This window comes from Xiphias gladius, chromosome 1 (genome assembly GCF_016859285.1).
Source record: "Xiphias gladius isolate SHS-SW01 ecotype Sanya breed wild chromosome 1, ASM1685928v1, whole genome shotgun sequence".
NCBI classification, from domain to species: Eukaryota; Metazoa; Chordata; class Actinopteri; order Istiophoriformes; family Xiphiidae; genus Xiphias; species Xiphias gladius.
The window spans coordinates 22309934-22333690 of record NC_053400.1 but is presented as its reverse complement, the minus strand read 5'-3'; the positions used below and the strand labels follow the sequence as shown (position 1 = coordinate 22333690).

The 23757-nt window shown below is 40.4% G+C and overlaps 2 protein-coding genes and 1 long non-coding RNA gene across 5 annotated transcripts in view; 2 read left to right on the top strand and 1 right to left on the bottom strand.

The window, feature by feature from the left end:
- Nucleotides 1–4582, top strand: part of ankrd11 (ankyrin repeat domain 11) — a 97448-nt gene extending 92866 nt beyond the window's left edge. For both annotated transcript variants that reach the window (XM_040118582.1, XM_040118665.1), the window contains 3 exons: nt 217–360; nt 476–568; nt 687–4582. In XM_040118582.1, the coding sequence (XP_039974516.1) occupies nt 217–360; nt 476–568; nt 687–872 (423 nt within the window). In that variant the 3' untranslated portion in view covers nt 873–4582. The remainder of the gene's footprint in view (nt 1–216; nt 361–475; nt 569–686) is intronic.
- A 2269-nt stretch (nt 4583–6851) lies between these two features.
- Nucleotides 6852–22887, top strand: slc22a31 (solute carrier family 22 member 31). Of its 2 annotated transcripts, none has more exons than XM_040134814.1 (9): nt 6852–7532; nt 12314–12417; nt 13046–13200; nt 18307–18475; nt 19281–19426; nt 20847–20955; nt 21205–21419; nt 22100–22211; nt 22412–22887. In XM_040134814.1, exons 1-9 carry the CDS (start codon nt 7083–7085, stop codon nt 22854–22856), a joined length of 1905 nt encoding a protein of 634 aa, XP_039990748.1. In that variant the 5' UTR covers nt 6852–7082; the 3' UTR covers nt 22857–22887. The 2 variants fall into 2 exon arrangements, with proteins under 2 accessions (XP_039990748.1, XP_039990758.1); XM_040134824.1 differs by lacking the exon at nt 6852–7532 and adding an exon at nt 7887–8173.
- Nucleotides 18429–22119, bottom strand: LOC120794143. Its single transcript, XR_005708099.1, has 3 exons — nt 21978–22119; nt 19228–19449; nt 18429–18526 (listed from the first exon to the last, which is right to left on the bottom strand). It is a non-coding gene; the product is annotated as an uncharacterized LOC120794143 (long non-coding RNA).
- Nucleotides 22888–23757: the final 870 nt, after the last annotated feature.

The window sequence follows — 23757 nt, the reverse complement described above, 5'->3', positions numbered from 1 at the left end:
ACCTCCTCCTTGGTTGAGTCAGAGAGAACTGCAAACATAAATCTATTTCATCTCTCTCTGTAATTAAGTGATAATAATTTCTGCAAAACATACGTAGAAGCCTTGTTGATCAAAACCCATTTCTATTAACCTCAAGAACCAGCCTGTTGGTGGGCCCGATGTCCAACTTTATATCTAATATTAATTATCTTTCTCTCTCTTGCTTACTGTTCACAGGAGAAACTGATTGTTTCATGCGAACAGGAGGTTTTAAGGGTCCATTGCAGAGCAGCAAGGACAATAGCCAATCAGGCTGTGCCATTCAGCGCCTGCACCATGCTGCTGGACTCTGAAGTATACAATATGCCATCAGAGAGCCAGGTAACAAATGTGTAAATATACACTTCAAGACAGTTATAATTGATTTTATTGGTGGCGGCCAATTATTACTTAATCAATTACTTAATCTACATTGTAACTTGGTCTGTGTTCTCAGGGTGATGAGAACAAATCTGTGAGAGATCGCTTCAACGCACGTCAGTTTATTTCCTGGATCCAGGATGTGGATGATAAATATGACCGCATGAAGGTAAGTATCGGCACTCTGCAGTGGTTTAATATGTGCTGTGATGTCTTCAGTTAAAGACATTGGTACCATAATCTGTGTATGTACCAAGTGCATTTACACTTTGGTTCTCCTACCCCAGACGTGTTTGTTGATGCGGCAACAGCATGAGGCAGCGGCCCTCAACGCAGTGCAAAGGATGGAGTGGCAGTTGAAGGTCCAAGAGCTGGACCCAGCAGGGCACAAGTCCCTCTGTGTCAACGAAGTACCGTCCTTCTACGTGCCAATGGTCGACGTCAATGACGACTTTGTCCTGCTGCCTGCATGACACACCTGTGCTCACAGATAGAGAGCAAACTTCATATGAATCACTTCTTCTCAAAGAGACTTCGTTGAACAGAACGAATGGAAAGGGCTAGCAAGTTTGACAGAGGACTTTAGATAAGAAAAAATTATATTCTATAGAAAAAGTAAAGATGAAAAACTTGCTCTCAGTTCCCTTCCGTGAAGAAGGAAACATGTTTTTACTGGGGAAAAAGAAAATACACAACTTGCACTTTCATCCTCAAAGTTTTTACACTTTTGTTTGATCAGAGTGTGAGAAGCAGAAACAGTTTTTGCTTTGAGGCTCTGACATCTGGACACAACTCCTCAGTGCTCAGTTACGGTGAGACCGGGGACAGAGATATATTTTCTGCTTTCATTTTTGGTCCCTGCTTCAATAGACCCACCACCACCACCACTGGGAGGAGTTATCAGAAAAGAGCTCTTCCAGCAGTGTGGTACCTGTCCTGAGGGAGTACTGAGGAGAAGCCTCCCCTGTTGACCCAGAGCTCCTGGTGGGCCAGGAGAACTAGACCGAGTCCAGCGCTGACCCAGAGGAAGTCAACAGAGTCGTGGTGCATCATGTGGATCTTCAGTGTGTATCTACAGCAAGATAGCTGGGATGGACAGACCAGGATGCTAGAACCAGCCACTGATGGTTTTGAGTCTATAAGATAGTACATCCAGAGGACGCCCTTTCAGTTCGCTGCACCAGGCCTGGCTATACAGTAGTGCAACAGAGCCTGCAACAGGTCGGAATACAGCAGAGGGTTAGCGAGGTGTGTGCACGTCAGGGCCCAGTGTCTGAGAGGGAGAGACTGACCCTGCAGCCTCTCAGCCTGGCTAAACAGAAGAGGACAGGCTGGGATCGCTGAGGACAGACCGGAGTGTTCCTCAGCAAACCTGCTTGCTCCAACACAAACACATCAGACCGCCATGGACTGCAAAAACACCACAGGACTACCAGAAGAAACAAACATAACGAATGTTGAGATTCAAAGAGACTATTGAGAAATTGTGTTTTGGCAGGAGGAGAGAAATATTGTTTTTGTCTATTTCTTTACTTGGGCATTTCATTGTTTCTGAGGAAGTGACTTGAAACACTACAGAGCCAATATTAGTTTAATGGAAAAAAACAAAAGAAAACTGAAAAAAAGTTGTATTCCGTAAATTATGTACAGTTTTTATATTCGTTAACCAATGTATTCTTGCTGCCTTCTAGATAATTTATTTTGCCACACATTACTGCACAGTTGTAAATAACCTATGTACTGTAATATCACTCAGTTAAGTGTAAAGAAAAAACATAAAAGAAATAAAAATTATCTTTTTATGTACAGTTCACTTTTGGGCAGCACTTTCCCCCCTTCATATCCATGGGCCAAAATGTGTACACAATTCTGTCAGTATTTGAAAGACTCCAGTGCACAGTTGTATGATCCCATCTCTAGATTCAGTCCAGGGTTAGGTAAGGCATCTCACCCGGACGTGGATCACCACAACACACAAATAACTGACAGAGAACACTTCTGGAATAAATTGGCCTCCCACAGGCCAACCACCATATAGTCCCTCAGATGTAGCAGAATAATTGTTGAGGATTTAGTTAAAGAATAGACAGAGGATTATTATTCATTGCTTTACTACACAATTATATCTGAAAAATTTCGAACCAAGAAAATGCCTTTTTAAGTGAAAAATAATGTACTCATTGTTGGGCAAAGTCACATAGATATATATCGATGGGATGAAAGTTAGAGAGATGTCATTCACGAGCGATACCATCGTGTTCATGTAGTATGGTTTCAAATTCATTTCCCAGTTTCAGTTTTTAATTTACAAAAATTGGATTGAAATAATTTCTAATCATTGCAAAACATTGTCTGAAACCAACAAGACACCGGTATTTCAGCATTTCATTACATGTTCTGTCCTCCCAGCTTGTCTGCTTTTCACATTAAAAAGACTGAAGAGCTGTCACAGCCTCTGAAAGGTTTCAATCCATACGGACTTTTAACAGTGTTTTGTCAGTCTGTCTGCCCCTTGTCAAATATTGGAGAGCAGCTTTTTTTCTTGGTGCTGTTCCAACTTTACTCACTGGATGGCACCATGGATCGGTGCGTTAGAAAATTCAAGAACTTTATTTGGCTTCGCATGAGACCTGTGGCCTTTCACTTGAATGGGTGTTTTTAAATATATTTAAATTTTATTACAACCCATAGGGAGTTTAATTCCCTTAGACTGGCAGTCAGTGAAATCATAATAGGCTCAAAAAAACACCTTTTAATGCCAATCAAATTAGCCGTCTAATTTTTATCAATGTTTAATCTACAAGGGGTTTGGCTCGTGTAGTCAGGGATTTTAAATGTTAGGTTACTTCCTCATATTACTCTGTTGTGTTGTGGCATTTGCCACAATCATGTTCTTGTGTCAGGCCCAAGTGGACAGTTACGAGACTTAAATCTTCTCAGAATGAACCAAAAAGTGAACAGACATTAACACAAACAGTGGAGGGGAAAGAAATAGCTTAATGCTGAATTGACCGATTTTTTTTTTTTTTAATTTTTTTTTTTTTTTTTTTCTCTTAATGTCCTCACTTCAAAGTCACATTGAAATGTTAATTTGTGATGGCTTGTACTGATTATTATTTTTAGTGGGTCTTTGTTTTGAAAAGCTTTCCCAACCTGCCACATAGGCTGCCTGTCTGTGTGTGAGAGCTGCTCATGTATCCTGATGGCAATATTACCTGAAACTTTTAAGTTATTTACACACTGTCAGTCAGCATAGCTGTGTATGGTATGTCTAGTCAAGTGCAATGGTTGTTGCTATTACACTGTGCAGACAAGGTGGCTAGATGTATAGTCCTGGATATTTTTTGAGAGATAAACACATCCTGGTGGGTATACATATACATACATATTTGGATACAAATAGCCAGAAATTTGGTTTTTAAACCCCTGTTTGTCTTAATTTTGTTTTTATTTTGTTGTCGGTTTCGTACAGGTTTTGGGAAGAGGGTCATGGGTGTCTTTTGTTCACAGAATCCTTGTGTGTTTCTTAGCTCAGTGTATGTAGTTTTGAATGTTGTGTTTATCTTAGGGTTGTTTTGTTGTTTGTTTGTTTTTTTTGTTCCTAATTGAAGCATAAACACCAGTGGCATGTCAATCACGTTGCTTAACGAGCAGAATGTATACCGCTACTATGCCCTGACCGACAACACCCTCTCACTATTGTTTACAAGACATCAAGTGTGTTTCCGTTTCATGTGTCACCTTTTTTAATGGTTTAAGCCCTGCCTTTGTTTTTACTTCTGTAATCAGTCATTTATTTGAACCACAAAGGCTTGAAATGGTGATGGCTGATACAACTGACAGGCGATTTCTCCCCTGGTCTGCGGTACACCACTGCACAGAGCAATAGACTAAACACAACCCATCCGCTATGATTCTCCAGTGTGAATAATTCAACTAACAAAAAGAGCGATTTCTGGATAAATTGAATACACACACAACACACATCAGTCCTCAGATGCACAGTAGAGCACTTGGCCGTGGTGATACAGATGCTAGCCTGACACCACCTCAGTCAGCAACATATTACCTCTACTCTCCTCACATTCACTCATAATGTTTATTTTAGATTTGTTATTTGTTGTTTCTTTCTTACTGGACATAAATATACATAATTGCTATTTTTTCATTATAATAGAATCACAATTTCAAGCCTTTTTTTCTAGTTTTCTTTTGTTTATTTTTTAAATAAAACCCAGACTGTAGCTGTTTCTTTGTTCCTTTTTCTTTTTTTTTTTTTTTTTTTTTAGAATTGAAAATGACTAATAAAAAGCATGGAGAACTACTCTTTAAATGGTGAGAAATAACCTATTTATTATCTTTTTGTTTTTTCTGACACCTGTGGTATGTTTTGAGTTGAAGTTGGTCTCCGCTGTGTAAATTTTCCTCCTTGTAATGCGTGAAAGAGACATACTGTACATAGCTCTGTAAATAAAACCTCCCAGGACGTTTTGCACCCTCCTCTTTGTACTAGTCTGAAAAATTGCGTAGAATGTGGGGTTCTAACAGCAACGAGCTGCGTGCGCTCGCTGCAGGTGATAATGATGTAACAATGTAACATTTTTTTATTTGTACAATGTAGTTTATTTGTGTACATATTGTTGGAGCAGCTAAGGGGTGGGGGGGGTGGGGGTATATGAGGGGGTTGTTGATGCTATTGTCAGTGCTGTAACAGAAATCCAGTACTTTCACCTCTAGCTGTTGTTGATTTCCTGCAAAAAAAATAAAGAAAAAAGACATAAAAAAGTTAAAACGAGAGAAACTGAAAATGAGGATGGATGGCAAAAAAAGACTAAAACTGAAAAGTAAAAATTCTAAATTGTTATTTTCTACAGTTGCATGTACAGAGAGCGCGAGAACTGCTGTTGTTCCTCAGAGATTATGTTCGTTAATAAAATTTTGAAATATTACCAGCTGCCCTCTGCTTATTGGTTTGGTGTTTGCATTGTCTATGTCATGATGTAAAAGCCGTATTTTACATAACACTATCATAAAGTTGCCACTAATAATTTCTGATACACCCAAAATATATCCACTCATAAGAAAAAAATCAATAATTTTAAAAATGTGGCCTTTTAAAGAATGGATATGCATTTAAATACTAACATTGATCTCAATATAGGGTCCAGCCAAATTTGTCCAGTGGTCTTGTTTGGTCCAAGAGACAAGTTTCTGTTACTAGCAGAATGAGGTAACCATGTTTGGTGTCATAAATCGGAAGTGTGAGCAAAAGATGTTTCACAACCTGAATATTTGAAATGCCTTCTCTGACACGGCTGCCAGATTTGGTATATGTGGTAATCCTATAGCCTGGAAGAGTTCAGTCACTGCACCTGGATGTCTCTGGCCAAAGTCCGATTTCTGTTTATATTATAATTACCTGTCATGTCGAACATGTCGTCATGTGTGGAACTAGGGACAAGCGCTTAAAACAGATTATTTAACCTTAATATCATTCTTCTGTCACCTAACACATTAAATGAACCCATTTTCCCTGAAATTAACATTATAAAATTCACGGTTAAGGGGTAGAAAAACCTATTTGTTATGACTCATCATGTGGATATGCTGTCATGTTTTCAGTGTAATTTGAGATATCGTGTTTCCCATCAGTCAGATGACACAAATAATAGTCCTCTGCTGAACTAGGAAGCATGCAGACATAAGTGCAAAGCATTTCTACATCCCGAGTCTGCAAACCCCAACTGATCCACTGATAACACAACTGATGTGTAGTGTCAAGTAACGCTTAACACTACACCCAAGACCCGGTTTGATTCCAGCCAAAATAAACCTCCGAGCTTTCTGCACATCGCTGACGTGATAAACCTCATTTGTCATTATTTATACAGCTTCTTTAGACAGCGCTTATCAAAGTTACAAAAGTGCTTTGTGTGGGTAAATCAAGATTACAACATTGTGGGACTACAAATGTTATAATGAGATGAGTAAAATCAGGCAATTCCATCTACAAAACTAAAATACAAAACAATGAAATAAGAAAAAAATAAACAAACATTATAGTTAGATGAGCATGTGGATTATTCTGGGAGGAAATCATATTTCAAGTTTTTAATAATTAATTAAATGATCAAAGCCTTTTCCTCTTGCGACATCAGAAACGAAATATGCATAGTATCATAATCATTTATATTGATTTATTATATAAATGGACCCGTAGAATATTTAAAGGTGCACTCCACTGATTTTACACCTGAAGTTCAGGGTTACCTCGTGTTTACACCTGAGATGTAATATCAGAAAGTCTGCATTGCAAACTGCAGCGGTGGCGATTGAAACAACTGGCAATTTAGTTGACAGGGAGTCTAGTGAAATCTGCGGTTGAATTGCATCATGGGAAATGTAGGATCCAATGTCGTTGGCGTTTGACCCCCACTGGGGACCATAAAAGTTCGGACAGCTCGGCCTCTGCCGCTTCGGTTTTGACGCAAGCCCCGCAACTTCTTCCCCGCAGCTCCTACTGCTTGCTTTACTCGGTGAAATCAGTTTGGGCTCAGGACACCCAGAAGCGAGTCACTGCAGAGGCCATCACGCGTGTCACAGGTCACTCCCAGAACCTCTTGTTATGTGAACCCCCCCCCCCTCAACTCGTTACCTGCTGCTGCGCCACTCTTCCGTGGAGGATGCGCACTCGACGCGCAATGGCCACGGACGCTTCTGTTACCGCAAACACTCGTCTTCAAATGGACTATGAGACGAAGATTTTGCCTCACGCCGGCGGCTATGGACGCTATAACCGAATCGTGGTCGTATTTAGCTGGTTCCCCAACCTGGCGGTCATGCTGAATCTATTTAGCGACGTTTTTTACAGCCTAATCCCGGACTCGTACCACTGCAAACCCGACCCGCAGCTCCTTCCCTCGACTTTCCTCCTCAGCAACTTCTCCAGACAGGGATACCTCGACCTGGCCATCCCCTGGGTGAACGGAACCGGGCTAAGCCACTGCGAACTCTTTAAGTACCCACCCAACACCTCGGACCTGTCCGAAAATGTGCCCCGGGAGAGGGTGCCCTGCACCAAAGGGTGGGAGTACGCCCAGGCAGCGGGGCTCCAGAGCAACTTTGTCACCGAGGTAGGAGACCCGACTTTCCACCCTGCAGGTCCCCGTCCGGGCATGTGTGCGTGCCAGCTGAAATGTAGGGGTCAGACCCGGGGATGTACCGGAGGACCGAGCGATCTGATATCAATGTGTCCACATTTTGAGGCTGGGGTGAGACTGGGCGGGCGGGCGCAGCACGGCGTTTAAAAACAGCGTTCTGGATCCGGTTTTTTGAGCGTCGGTTAGCACCAACTGTCACGAGTCTAGAGAAACAACTTTCTCGCCTGCGTCCCTTTGACAACCGATGACGCGTGTTTGGCCTCGCGGTGCTGGTGCTGAACTGTTGATTCGTTCGCGTTTCCGCTCAGAGAGAGAGAGAAAAAAAAAAAAAGGCGGTTTATCTCTCGCAGGAAGCGTTCGTGCTCGCGAAGACGCCTGCTCGCAGCGCTCGGTCGACAGTTGCTCGGGTTGAATGTTAAAGCCGTGTCGGCGCCCTTTCACCGTCAGCTATCTCCCGTCTGGCTCGCCGTGTCCCTGGGCCATAGATGAGGACTTCCACCGGCCAGTGGACAAGCGACGGCCTCTCAGGCCCTGTCCTCCTTCACTGTCTCTTGCGTGCTCGCGACCAGGGCCTGGAGCGGGGACGGCGGGTTTCCAGGTGGAGTGTGCAACAGGTGAAAACTGGCAGCAGAAACTCGTTTGTCCTCGTTTCAGTCATGTCACATTGGTCTTGCTCTGCTCGAGGACTCATCCCGGTCTGCAAATATTGATTCACAGGTTCTTAACAAAAATCTTTCTCGACGCGTGCCGGCACAGACACCTCACACGTGCACACCCAATCTGTCCCGGTGCAGTATTTTGTAACGTGCATAAAAAAAAACACCTCGGGGGGGGGACCAGCAGGACAGAGTCATTATGGGTAACTGACCCTCAACTTCTCCTCAGTTTATCGTCTGTGTATGGTGGCTTCAAGTAAATAGATACTGGAAGTGAGGAGAGACCCCCCCAAACCCCCCATGACAAAATGTCACGCTGGAAAGTCTGGAGGCCTCCATGTACCTTTCATGAGACCCTGAACACCTCCTCCACCAACAGCAGCTTCCTCTGCCCATGATGTCCCTCGCTGGGACAAGGGAAAACTCTATGAAAGGAAAAAAATGAATAAACTGCTATGGTGTTCTGGTGGTGTTGAAATACACAGGGCAAGATGGGCAAAATACCATCTTAGAGTAGAGTATAGTCCTTCATTATTAACTGTTCAAGCTCATGATGTTTTTTGTGGGACAGAGGCGTTGATTTAACTGGATGGTCATCTCAGGTGCGATTGTTTAAAGCGTTGATGCTGCTGCGGATCTGCTTGTGACCACTCTTTTATTTCATTATCTTGTCATACGTTTTCATGTTTTTCAGACTTGATAGATTACTGAGGTTTTGAAGTCAACAACTATCTGGCCTTGTTGTACCCTTGTAAACGGGGCTGGAATCCAAACTGTGAACAATGGAGGCTCTGGACTCCCGAAGGGTCCTCAAAAGCCCCAGAGTCCCCGTGTGATGATAGTTTATTGGTCTGGTTACATACAACAACTCAAGCGCGGCATCATTTTGCATTACAAGGACCTAAAAATGGCTCTCGCTTTAAAAGAAATCTAGTTTAAAGACCTTCACGAAACACATTGGCCCCTCTTAACGCCGTTCTTTATGCTATAAGAGATGCTGGAATTTTGACCCTCTCAGACTTTCTTCCCTTCTCCATGCAGCCTGAAGTAGGTGAAATTGTGCCAGAAGTCCCTACTCTGATCAATTGTGGTCAAACAGTTCATGTTTGCTTCGCGACCCTGTAGCAAATCAATCGGGCCATGTCTCTAATCTGTGTTGTATCGCCTTTAAAAAAAAAAAAAAAAAATGGTTACTGTCAGATCTCATCTAAAGCTGACATATACCGTCAGTCGGTGTTCATGGTAATAACTAACTTGTGTAGCCATTTTGTATTTGTGACCTACTGATTCTAGTGTGTGGCTACCTTTCTACTGCAATTGCCGCCTGAGTTTCTGGTGCTTCAAACACTGTTAAAATCACAAAAAGTCTCAAAAATTGTGACAAAATGCCAAGCACGGGAAAAACGCATTAGCAAAGCAGCAGTCAGAACAAGTAGACCCTCACCCCCGGAAAAACACTTTAGGGATTATTATCGGAATAATCTTGAAAAATGTTTTATCTCTGAGGAAGACCTATGTTGGGTCGAAACGCTGGCGATTGAAATGAGCTCTGATTCTAGTGTGTGCCTACCTTTCTATTGTATTCTTGTGGATTTTTTTTTTTTTTTGTCCTCCTTAGGGTTGGGCATTTGGCAGAATTTTTGATATTAGTGCCAATGTGACACCTGAGTTTCAGTATTGATACCAAAATATAAATATTTACCTTAACATAAGCTGTACAATTTGTTTGTTTTGTTTTTTTGCCAGTTTATTAGGTAAACCTGGCTAAAAATAATGCAATCAAATACAACAGTCCTGCAATAGATCCTCCATCATGACAGTTGTAATGTTCAGTTTGCGTTGAAACTGTCTTCAAGAGGTGTTGATTCAACGTTATGGTCATTTTGGAGGCTGTAGCTTGTGGTGCTGAACTTTCTAGCTGTACCACATTTTCCTGACCAGTGTTTTTTATTATTTTGCCCACCCGATTTATACCGATGAAGGTAGATGAGGTGTTTAAAGAACAGAAACACCTCTCTGTGTGATGCAATACAATTGGTAAAATTTACAATCACAAACTGTCTGTTCAAAGGACAAGTTAAAAACGAAAAAAAAAAAAGTACGAACCTGAGTAAGCATTTAATAGTGGCGTTTGGTTCTTTACAGTCTTTGATACTCGGTGCAACAGGCACATTTGGATCACTACCAGAAAGCAATATAGTAAGGTAGTGAGGTTTGATACCCAGCCCAAAACCCATTTAGGTTTTTTGGATGTGCATGCAACTATTGTCACAAATTTGATCCAATAGCAACTACAAACTGGAGCTTCAAAGTTGACCGTTATGTTTAAACACCATCTGTGACAGTCAAAGAAAAAGCATTACATGTATTTTATGAGCATTACAACATTTCTGCAGGGAGGACCATATCCTTAGGTTTTTGTTTTTTATTCACTCATGTCTGTGAAGATTTCCTGTTCATAGTGTTCTCAGTTATCACATTAATTGAATGCAACTAATTGATTTTGATACTTTGATCCAAAACATTGTAGCCGTATGTATTTGTAAAATGCTCACATGCTCACTGTAGTGAATCACCATGACTGCACACAGACAGCAAAGCAAAGGAGATGGAGAAGAAATTGTGGGGGGGGATTTTCTTACAGACAGGGACTAGTACTAACAAGTTGAGAGTTGCTGGCAGACTACTTTGAGCTCTACTTTGTTCTAATGTAATAACACTGTCAGCAGACATTTTAACTCAATTAGGAAGGACATGATCTACATTCCTGCTTCCTCACAGAAATCTCTCTGTGTTTGTGTCTTGACCGGTAGCCTGCTATTCTCTGCGTATTATGTAGTCAAACTACAATGAATGCAGTAAGTGGGTGACAATTTGTTCATGTACCCTTTTAAATCTTTGATTATACAAATCCCATTTTATCCACAAACCGAGTTATCCAAACATTTAAGATAGTTGCACTTCATTCTAAGGTTAACCGGTGTTTGCCGTATATATAAAACAAACCACGTGATTTTTATCGCCGTCCATTTTCTGAAGCACACCACAAGTTTTTAGTTGGATTTCCTTTACTCCAGGTAGCCACTGGTTTCAGCTGATGGCAATTAACTTGTTGAGAAACGAAGCTTGGTTAAAGTAAGCCGGAATGAGATGAAACATGAATGAAATTAAAAAACTATTGTTGCTTTCAAGGATGCTGTGACATCAGATTTCGAGTGTCAGCTGCCAGAAAGCAGTGCATTGTCAGCATATGTTGTCAGTGATTCAAAATCCAGAAAGCAAAAGACACAAAGAAGCAGACATGAACAACGTTTTGCAGCCGGGTCTCAAATCTCAAAGCCTGATATTTCTTATTACTCTGTGCCATATGCCTCCATTGTGGTCCAAAATATATTTAAAAAAACACATTAATGAGTGACACTGGTTGATCTGTTACTTTATTCCTATGAATATGGGAGGTGTTGTTTATTTTGAGTCAAACCCACATACACCATCCTGCTGCCATAAACACTCGCTAGAGCGACAAATGTGTATCAATCCGCAGCTGAACATAGTTCTCAGCAAATGCACTGTTTACTTCTATTTGAGGATCATTTGCTAAAAGCTACACTGCCCAGCCAATTCTTTTTTTAAGAATGAAACTATATATTTGGGACCTATTTTTCAAGATTTATGTCCTCAGCAGGAACCAATGAGCTTGGGGGCTGAGAGCCACAGACAGGGTAGGGAAGTCAGGAAGTAAACATTATCAGTTTTGGGCTTTCCATGGAATTTGTTAAGAGAAATAAAGAATAAAAGCAGCCTTAATGTTTAATGAAATTAAAAAAAAAAAAAAAAACTACAAACACACCAATATAATCCTTTAGTCTTTGAACAAGTGAAAAGAAAGCACACTAAGTTTTGCCAGCTGGTACAATATGTCAAATTACTGATCCCCACTAACAACATGAAACCTTTTCATTTAAAGCTCATGAAATGTAGAACAATTTTTTATTTAAACCTAATTGAATGGCAGAGCTCTCTATTTTAGAGGACTTTTTTTGTCCCAAGTTGATATTGTAGTCTGAGAATGTGTCACTTCTACGTCTTCCTTTGCAGTGGAACCTTGTTTGCAGTGACTACTGGAAAATCCCTTTGCAGCATATTTGCTTCATGACGGGATGGATTCTGGGATATATCTTCCTTGGTACATTGTGCGACTGGTAAGTAATAATCATATTTTATATGGAACCCCAAGGTGTCCCATATTAAATAAATTAAAAAAAAAAGATATTTGACATAAATAAACATGTGAATAAATTCTGTAATATATGTATAAATGAACCAGTTGTGAAATAATTAAAGAAATTATTAAGCCTGAACTTATCACTATAAAATGTTATTTTGTTATTCATTTTCATAATAAGATGTAGATTTCAGCTGTAGCTAAAAGGTGCTAACTGGCCAAATCTAGCAGCAGTTGTTGAATTTGCTATCACAAGAGACAAGGGACATGAAAGGTGAGAGGGCGTTGACAACACCACTTAAGAAATAAAGGAAGACTTTTCAAGAAGTGCATTTTGAAATAAATATGTCTAATATAAAATAAAACTCTGTTATTATGAAAATAAGAATAATGAAATAAAATTCTATAATAATGAGTAGAGTTTTGGTAATTTCTTAAATTATTCCACAAATTATTTTATTTATATGTTTTACACAATTTATTTATACGACTTTTATTTTATAGTTACTTATTTAATATTGAACGCGTTGGGGCTCCATAATTTCACTTGTGTAAGTTTTGTGACTGAGCGATGATCGCACGTGACCGTGTATGTTCGTTTCCAGGTTGGGTCGTCGGCGAGGTTTCCTCCTCTCCATCAGTCTGTCCAGTCTGTTAGGGGTCGCGCTGTGTTTTTCCAGCAGCGTTGTGGTGTTTCTGCTGCTGCGTCTCTCTCAAGGCGCCATGCTCGCTGGGGTGTTTGTGTCCTCGTACATTGCCAGTGAGTATCCTGCGCACACAGTTAACTGCGGTTAATCTTCCTGCAGCCTTATTCAGTGATGAACTTCTCTGGGGGATTGGAAAGAGAACAACCTCCGCTTCTTCACGCTCAATGACTCACTTTTTTGTTTACTTCAGAGAGCACTTTTAGATTCCTGCGCTCCAGTCTGAGTCATTCCCTGGTACAGTGTTTATGTGAATGTCACGTGTTTGTTAAAATCAAGCTTTTCTTTTTTTCTTTTTTTTTTTATATTTGTTACAGGGATTTCAATGCTCACAAATGATATAAAATTAAATGTTACTGAGTAGCAAGTTAGAAACAAAAGTGATAAATAATAAACAAGATAAGAAGCAGGTGGGTAAAGAGGAGATTAGAGACATGTAAACACTACTATATATCCAGATGCTGCTGTTAATGTCAAAGGCTCATAAGCGGAGGAGTCCTTGAACCCCACATGTCTTGGTCTCATTATTGTGTCAGAGTTATCTCAGTTATTATAATTTAATTGAAATCATTTGTCTTTTTATGGTTTTGCTGCAACCATTCTGTGTTTGGCCCAAAGATGGCGCTAATACATTCAACATGTTTTCTCTTTCAGAAAATATAATGTTTTGTAAATGTCAAATAATGTGATAAAATGTGCCCTAGTGATTCCCAGTGCGGAATGAAATGCCATCATGCTGGGTGCCCTGAGATTGCGCTCTCTCAGGCTGGCAAAAACTGCACAGTGGTCACGTTTTTTTTTTTTTAGTGCTTTCCTCAGTCTCAACAAACAAACAAAAAAACCCCATTCATATTCTGATCTAAATACTGAATAAAAAAGCCCAACACATGCCTTTCTGCCTAGCTAAGTGGTGAGTTATCTTATGAGTCAAAGATAAGAAAACTCCCACCGTGTCCTTACAGAAGCAAATTAAAAATCCTACCTAGCTTTGTATTACCATCTTATCTTTATTCTGGGAAACGCAAACAACTGAAGTCAGACTTGACGCTTTTCTTTTTGGATTTCTGGAACTCGTGAACAACAACTGAAAGACTGCTTGAAGTCACTTTAATGTACCGTATATGCTACAATGATTTAGTAGTGACAGCTAAATAGTTTTGCCTGCTGTGGGTTCCAGGTGATAAGAGATGGCCAGACATTAACAGTATCTCTGTTATATCACTAGTGAGATTCCTGTTTTCCTCTTACTTTTTAAATACTTTTTGTTTGTTTGTCCAGGTAGGATTGATAAAGTTTAGGTGCAAGATATAAGCTTCAGATCAAATTTAATAGCATTTTACCATGAACGTTGGTTGGTCACCTCAGCAGCAGTGTCAAGGATATTCAGCACACTTTTTATCGATATTTATTGAACAGTATAGTATATAAAGAGACCCAGAGCTAAATTAATATAACCTCATAATATTAGGGGCGGGATCTGTAATTACATCCCATCTCTTTATGTGATATCTCCGTTTTTTTTCTTATGACCTAATAATAAAGCCGTGCATGTTATCTGTTAAGCTTACATCATTTGTTCTCTGATAGCACAAAAAATAATGTAATTACTTTCATCAGATTATATCCACGAGTCAGACAAATGGCCAGTTCATGATATTATGGTACTGCAAAACATGCGGTGGATGCTCAGAATACATTTTGTTGTTCAGTGGAAACTTCACAACTTCAAAACTGTTGATTTTACTTAATTTGACATAGCCCCCCCTTGTTGTATTAATCAATCTTAAAGCAATTAGCATTTTGGATAAACTTAAAAATGCATGTCTGTCGTAAAGACGTGACGTTTTGTTAATCACTGAAATATAGAGATTTTGGTGATCCATTGTATTAAAGCAATAACCAAGTTTAAAAATGGCTCACCAACAACTGCTACTACTGCAGCGTAAAACCTGTGAGTCTGTAGTTATTTCAGCTAAAGTATTTGTAACCTCTAACCTCGTTCTCAACCTTTTTAGTCATGCCGATGTTTCGGATTTGTTTAGAGATCAACTAAATTGCAGCTGAGTCTGATTGTCAAGCAGAAGAAATATTTTTCAAAGCATTTACCTTGGAGGAAATACAGGAGGCTCAAACACACCGACCTCGAGCCAAAGATGTAACCACCAAGGCCTTAGGTTTTTCTCAGTAAAAGAAAAATGAAAACAAATACTTTTGTAATTAGACTCGTTAGACACAAACATAACAGTTGTATTACTGTCCAGTGAACACTCATAAGATCGTTTTTTTCTATTTAAAAATAATGCATATTTAGCGGTTTTGATTCCTGGTGACATTGTCGAAAAATAAGGTGCATTTTCACAACCACAGAAGTTGTTGAACTATTGTTCCACAGTGCAGTGCACAAGGGAAATGTAGGAGCTACGCACAACTGCAAAAAATTACAATTAACAATTAAAACTAGTTATGGATGCTGGTAACAGCTTTGTGAACACTTCCATAAAGCAAAAAAACAAACAAACTATTAAATCCTTCGAAAAACATTTTGATGTCTGTCTGTCTTGTGTAAAGTTGTTGTCCTTAAGATTTCAGTCCTTTGTGGTTTAGTGACACCTGTGGTCACTGTAAAAGCAAGTGCAGCAAACACTGAGCAACTGCCTTGTCAGAAACATGTGTCCGTTTACAGCGCAGCCAAACGGACTCGTGCTGTTTTAAACGAAGACATCAGTCAATAGGAAATGATTTTGTGGTGCACGCAGCAGGAGTAGTTTTCCAAAATAAAGCATTACTTGCTGCATTTTTTTCCCTGTGGATTTCTTGTAAATTTGAAGGCATTAGAGAAGTAATTTCTGAGTAAATATATTAAATAGCTAGCGCAAAAAAAGAAAACTACAAATAATATCAAAAATGGTTTAATTTAATGAGGATTGGTGCATTTGACTGACATGCATATATTGTATCATTTCCGCTTGGTGTGAAACGGTTCTGTGTGTTAATATGTAATATACATATACTGTACGCAATTCGTGTGTAGAGTGGAATTGGGACACACTGTAGTGCTCTAGGTTTTTTAGTCAAATGTCATACGAACTGGAGGACCAGTGCTATAAGCTACATGTTTGAATGTAAAACATGTAAAATGACAGATACTGACTTAGATTACTGCTTTGCACGGGAGTGTATGACTGTACAGCAGTGTGTGGGGATTTCAGCTGATGACTAACTGAAGTCTGTTGTGCTGAGCCCTGACTGACAGCAGGCAGCTGGATGGGTTTTTTTCCTTACCTCTACCTCTCAGCTGTCCTCTCTCTGTGACAAATCTTGAGCTGCCTGTCTTCCCGCATGACTCTTTCTCTGGGGAGATGTCTCTGGCTGGTAGGGATGCATAGTGTATCAAATACACTTCACACTTTCTTTCTGGAACAGTCTGACACAAGAGTGAAGCAGCATGGGAATGCAATTACACGAGCGTTTGCAGAAACAGTACACATTCCTGCGTGGGAGGGGGCGATACTAGGTAGTAGAGCGCTAAAGTGGTTCCAGCTGAAATATACACACACACACATACACTTTTCCTGTTTTTGGCATACGAACATACTCCCACATTCCTGCGAGGTCAGGGTTAGATTGAGTCCTGTTGTTGTTGTTGTTGTTTTTTAAGGTTAGGCTGATGTTGAGCTGGCAGGATGAGGGCCTGAGAGAAATGTTTCACTGTGATGTCCTGCCAGCGCTGCTCCTCAACAGAGAGGAGAAAACAATAGCAGGACAGAACTGTAGGCAAGGAAGTTCGGGGGGGGGGGGTCAGGGCTGTGGGGAAAGGAAGTTTAAGTTCAGCAGAAACTCACACAGCACTTGGTAGTAGGAGTAGTAGTACCTGGGGTTCAGACTGCTTTATCTCCTAGCTGCTTTATCTAGACTGTTGAACCTTGGATTTGTGTTTCTTCAGATAGTGTGCAGAATTTTGGTTTGCTTTAAACCAGCAAATAGATTTAGACTCCACATTGTAGGACATTCGATTAGCCTGTTCTGAGGAACCAAGTTTGTGCAAGAATGTCCAGCTGTGGACCTCACATCTGTGAGCCCCAGGTCTGTGAGCCGCTGGGATGAGAGTAGGGTCTCCATACGTGAGATGCGGGACTTCCTTTTCTGATACAAAACAACAATAGAAAACAGGGTACTACTTTTACAGTTAATTTTTGTTCAGAATAAGAAGACAACAGTATCTTTTATGTTTTAAAAAAAAAAATCTTCTATAAGTGAAGACAAATCCAAGAAAGCCACACAAAGAGTGAAATGTTCAGGTCTTACTGGGCAGATATAACTTTATCCTCAGTCTTTTATAAAGACACTTGTAACTAACTAACATTTTAACATTAACAAGGTGTGTAATAAAACAGAGTAGGACCCAACTTAATGCTAACATTAAACTGTTAAAGATGAGCTTGTTTTATATGGTAATTTGTGCTTGTCAGCGAAGTAACTGTAAGTTCATTAAGTTTAATGAAAAAATACTAGAAAATATGTTTTTTAACTTCTCCATTTTATACGTTATACTTCTGTACAAAAATTCCATTAATTTGTATTTGAGAAAAACGGATCTTGAATGCCCTTTCATGTTGTTTATTTCTCATTATCTAATTATGTTATTAAGAAGATAACAGTAGGACTACAGTAGGTCTGGTGCTACTGTATATGAGATACTGTATGTCTATTGATATGTGGCCTTCTAAGTTTGATTTTGTGTTTCTGTCTGGATTTGTTGCTGCCGTTTCTTTCTTTGAATATGTTTTACTTTGTGTTTATTGCTTTTTGTTGTTACTGTTTTGTTTCTGTTGCCATTTATGTCTCTTAAAAATAAAAAAGAAAGCGTAGGGAGATGGTTGTGCAGGTGGGTGGGACCTACAGTAGACCCCAAATTTTAGTATACCGTATGAAATAAATGCAGGTGCCTTCATCACTAATACTAACCACACACATAACCTGTGCTGACATGAAGTTTTAATCATCCAAGAAAGACACATACTGCAACAACCAGTAACTTTGTGTGTCAGTGTTCATGTCCTGACAGGAAATGGATTGGTTTTTGCCAAATGTATTAGTTTTACTTCAGCTGTGTTTTGATGTTATCTGTCTGTCCTCACTCTCTGTTCCCATCGTTTTCCCAGGGTTGGAGCTGTGTGACCCTCCCCATCGTCTCATGGTTGCCATGGTCAGTGGCTTCTTTGCCGTGTTCGCGGAGCTGCTGTTGCCGGGCATCGCTGTTCTGTGCCGTGATTGGCCCATTCTCCAGGCTGTGGCCACTTTGCCTCTGCTCCTGCTGCTGTCCTATTGGTGGTGAGTCAGGTGGCAATATTTTTGCAGTGTGTAGGTGGACCGTGTGTATATCTGGTGAAGCATTAAGGGAAGCTTATTATTTTGCAGTGGTGCTCGGCACCAGTCTCACATCGTGACATAATTTGATAAGTACATTTGACATGCCTGCAGTTTGTCTGGTCCTGTTTCAAGGTCACACTTTCTAACAGCCTAATCTGAAATATCGTATAAACACATGTGAACCGACAAAATCCTACTTGGAAAATTCTTGTCAACACTACTCAGGATTAATTTAGTTACATAGTCAGGAAGTCCCATTGAGCCCAAGAATGCTTTTTACAAGAGACACCACAAGACTGTTCAGTGACACAAAGCAGTTATCTCACACACACACACACACACACACACACACACACACACACACACACACACATGCATGCATACGCATACACACGCATACACCTAATTAAAAAATTTAGAAGTATTATACAACCTTGAAGTCGTCAAAGAAGTGAGTGTCTGTATTTCAATCCAGTAATAAGGCCTTTTCTCCAGTCTCGAGTTTGTATGAGTAACTTATAAATCATAAACATATCCTGCGCTCAAGTGCCATGGCTATTAACTCTGAACTCAACTAAAGATGTTAAATGTCTGGGCAAGTTTGATGAAAACACAGGTATGCTGATGCCTCGTATATTTACACATAAACACACACATGATATGATATGAGATATGATATGATATGATATTATAAAATTTGTGAGTGTGTTCACCTTTTCACCCTCGTAACTCTCTAAAATATGATAAAAAGAGTTGTTTTCCTCAGCTGTGCGTCAGTGTTTCCCGAGTCTCCCCGCTGGCTGCTGGCCACAGCTCAGATCCCTCAGGTGAAGAGGAGCCTCCAGGAGTTCTCCATCAGAAATGGCGTTTGTCTGCGAGATGAACTCTACCCTGGTGAAACCCTGCTGTCAGGTACACACACACACACACACAAGCTAGTGTGTGCACGTACACAGACACAAACGTACGCTATGGTCACCACACTTTTCCTTTGATGAGAAAGGTAGTAACAATGCCCAGCTCCCCACAGTACCAGATGAACCCATTAAATTTTATTGAACCATTAAAATATTCGGAAAACAAGTATTATTTAGATAGACAGTAAAATTTTCTAGAACTTGACTTTTCCTTTCATTGATGTTTCTTATGAGTTACTGCAAAAAAGAGAGAGAGAAAAAAAGGCATTTCCCAAACTGCCCAAACCTTTTTATAGACACAATAAACATGAGGCTTACATTGACAGAATACTCAAAAGCAAGGTAGGATCTGTTATGTTTTGGATTTGACTGACTTGAGTGCTGTTTTCATGTTTTTTCACAGTGTCAAAACTCCATCCATCTCTTACTTTACATTTCATTTTATTAGAATAAATCTCGCCAACCTAAATATTGATATCCTTGCTATCATCAGATCACTCTTGTTTATTGTCCATACTAAAGTCTATATTGGGACTGCCACTAACGATCATTTTCATTATCATTTAACCAATTAATTTCTTTATTAATCATTTGGTCTATAAAAATGCCAGGAAATAGTGAAAACTACCCAACACAGTTTCCTAAAGCCCCAGTGTCTCAGCTGGCCAAAACCCAAACCCACTCAGTGTACAGTGTCATAAAAACATAAAAGAGGAAAATCCTCACAACTAAAAAGATGGAGCCCATACATTTATGACTTTTGTGCTAGTAGAAATGACCTAAATGATCAAAAAAAGTTGTTTAATTTTCTGTTGATTGACTAATTGTTTTAGCTTTATTGTAAACATTCAACCTCGGATTCACTCACCATATTTTCCCCCATGCAATGGTTCCACTGCGCATGGCTGCACCTGGAATAAGCTCTAAACCTGACTGGTATCATGATGTACCACATGAAATGTTTGGTAATCTGTGGTGGAGATTACAAAATCTTCTGCTCATCTGTCTGTCCCGAATGCAAAAGTAACGCAGCCAGCCTGACATTAAGACTTGCTATGTCTGCTGAATGCTTGTCTCTGTTAGGTTTAACGGCAAGGAATCAGCTCTCATTAATTCTGTATTGAGCAGTGATACACGAGGAAAAGGCAGGGTGGAGTAGATTTGGAATGGTATGCCCCAGGTTTAAATATCTGTTTATCTCTTTTGGATTTCAGCACCTTATACAATATATTTTCACATTTTAACATGTCAGTGACACAGGGGGGAGAGAAGAAGTGTCAGTTATTAAAAAATGCAGCATGTAAGTATTTTAAGAAGGGGGCAGGACGAGTCAAATGATGTGTTATTGTAGGGGCCAATAAAGGACTCCACCTCTCAATAATTTGGAGATTTTAATCCTCTTTTTCTGTTTATAGAGATAGATTCAGCGTTCGGAGAAGACTGTCAACCAAGGTACTATTCAGTGCTGGAGCTGCGTCAGACTCGTGTTATCTGGAAGAACTGCCTCATCCTCAGCTTCACTCTGTGAGTTTTTCTTCTCTGTGAATCAAGGTGAAATCTATCTTGCCTCCCTGATTTCCCCCCTGAAATTTCCATTTAATGATAAGAAGTGAGATGTGGAGGAAGGTGAGCAGACAGATTAAAGAATGATTTATTTTTTTTTTTTTATTTTTTTTTAAGCCTTGAGACACACCCTGCATCTGCAAATACAGTAGCTTGTTTCTTGGGTTTCGTAGATGGTTATGGTCTAACTCTGCCTTCTCTCCCCTCCAGGTTCATTGGAACAGGAATCCAGTACTGTTTCACCAGAAACCTGCACAGTTATTCCACCAACTTCTACTTCAGCTACTTTCTCAGAGTGATAACTGGAGCACTGGCCTGCATCTTCATCTGTGTATCTGTCAATCACTTTGGTCGGCGTGGTATTCTTCTGCTTTCGGCCATCATCACTGGACTGTCGTCGCTGCTGCTGCTGGCCCTCACTCAGTGTACGTTACAGCCACATCTTTTTTTTTTTTTTTTACAATATTATTTTACTACTGTTTTAACTCGGCTTTAACTTGTGACAGAAGTTTTTCCTGATAAAGAGCTGGTTACTTCAAAGTTAAAGAGGCATCACTGGGGCGATTGACATTATTTTGTTCCTTGAGGTGGTACTATACATAGGTGAAATAACAATTTAGAAGTTTCACAATCAACTCAACACATTTCTTGGCATATTTCGTAGTAGAAGAACTTAAACATAAATTTTAAATTAATTTTTTTTTTTTAAATTCATGCTCTGAATACAATAAATGTTGATTGGTGAGTTTTTGATTATGAAATAACTTGTATGTAAGTTAGTAAAATTAAATGTATTTAAGCTTGGAAATCACAAAATGGGACGGAATATTTTTGCAGATCTGGGATATGAAGAAAATTCTGTGAAGCACTTTCTCGTTCTTGGGGTCAGGACCCAACATGGAGTCACTTGATATGCCTACAATCCACCTGGACCTCCCTCAGTGGCCTTGAAAATAAAATGTTTATGCCGTACTGATACTCACATGACATCTTGCCAGTTTTAGTTCACAGGCCAGAAAATGTTGACAATCTCTGCTGTTGGTAATACTGCAGTGCTACGCAGAAAATGGCTTTATTTTAGTCTGTTGTCCGTTCTGTGTGTCAGACCTGCGTGGAGGCCTGGTGTTGGTGCTGTCTGTCGTGGGTCTGCTGTTTTCTCAGGCTCTCGCCATGCTCAGTGTGTTCTTCGCGTGTGAGGTGATGCCAACTGTAGTTCGGTAAGTGTCTTTCTTCTTCACCAAAGTGATGAGGCTGTCAGTATATACAGCACTTTGCAAAACTTCAAGACACTAAAAGTAAAGTAAGAAAGCTTTCAATAACAATGCCATGAATAGTTTTTATTTATCAGTTAACCTCATAAAAAGTGCAGCAAACTGAAAAAACCTAAATCAAATCAATATTTCCATCTCTCTGTCAGAGGCGGCTGCCTCGGCCTGGTGCTGGCAGCGGGTTGTGTCGGCATGGCCGCCTCCTCCCTGATGGAGCTCCAGAATAACAGTGGCTACTTCCTCCACCATGTCATCTTCGCCTCCTTCGCCGTCCTCTCCGTTCTCTGCATAATGCTCCTGCCTGAAAGCAAACGCAAGCCGCTCCCAGACTCCCTGAAGGAGGGCGAGAGCCAGCGACGACCGCCTCTCTTTCTGTCCCGGCCCGACAGGGACAACCTGCCTTTACTGTGTGCCCGGCCCCCTTTGTCGGAGTACAACCCTGATAACTATTCCCGCTTGGTTTCTGCCACCAGGAGGATGTTGACTAAAGATAATTTGCCTTATAGGATCGCTGTGCCAACTCATTCCCCTTTGCTGTCAGACAGTGAAACACAGGAGCAAGAGCACGAGGCACTGAGTGAGGTCGTATCTTAAGAACCTCCTTATCCCTCCTCTGTACAGACTTGGGTTATCCCTCTTCCTCCATCTGGACATACCTCTGACAGTCTACCATCATCCTTCCCTGACTGAATGTCTGATTCACTGGCCGGTCATCCAGCTGAAGAACTAGCCTCAGCTTGGATACAGTGCAATTTAGAGCAGTGGCTCCAAGTCTGTCAATTTTCAGCAATATATCATCGTCTTGACATTATATTTTACACTTGAGGCCGTTGTTGTGCGATGGCATTTTCTCAGGTGGATTCCGGTAATACATAGAAAAACAGTTGCCTTCTTCTTAAGCTAAAGTTTTTTTTGTCATCCAAACCTATGTGAAAGCCAGAAAAGTCCCTTTTGATCTGTGAAATTGCATGTTATGTCTGCATGTGTGTGCTATATTCCCTTGAAAATGGTCACACTCTTGATGTCTGTGGCCAGTCCAGTTGAGGTCACACTGCTCATCTGTGTGGAGGTATTCAAACCAAATTTTTAGACACTAGTTTCAACAGAGAAGCTCGCTCAACTGTGCAGCTGCTGGGGATCATGTGAGCAGCAGCCCTTTGTCCATTTATTAGTAACCCATGCACTTTTCATTAAGTCCGTTGGACTGATTCACCAGCAGTGTCACAGTGCTTCGCGGAGCCCGGGGAGCGCCAGGACACGCAAGCCTGGTTCAGGCTGTGGTTGTGGAAGTCTTGTGTTATACTTGTGAAGCACACAAGAGGGCGCTAAATGACGCACTGGTCACTGAAATAAGGAAACACTGTGTGTAGATCTGTGTGGAAAATTAACACCAGATACAAACCAGATGATGGTGAATTCGGCCTGTGGCCGACGAATTTGCCTAGTCTGTAAACCACATAGTTAGGTTACCAAATATCATTTATAAAGGTGCTAT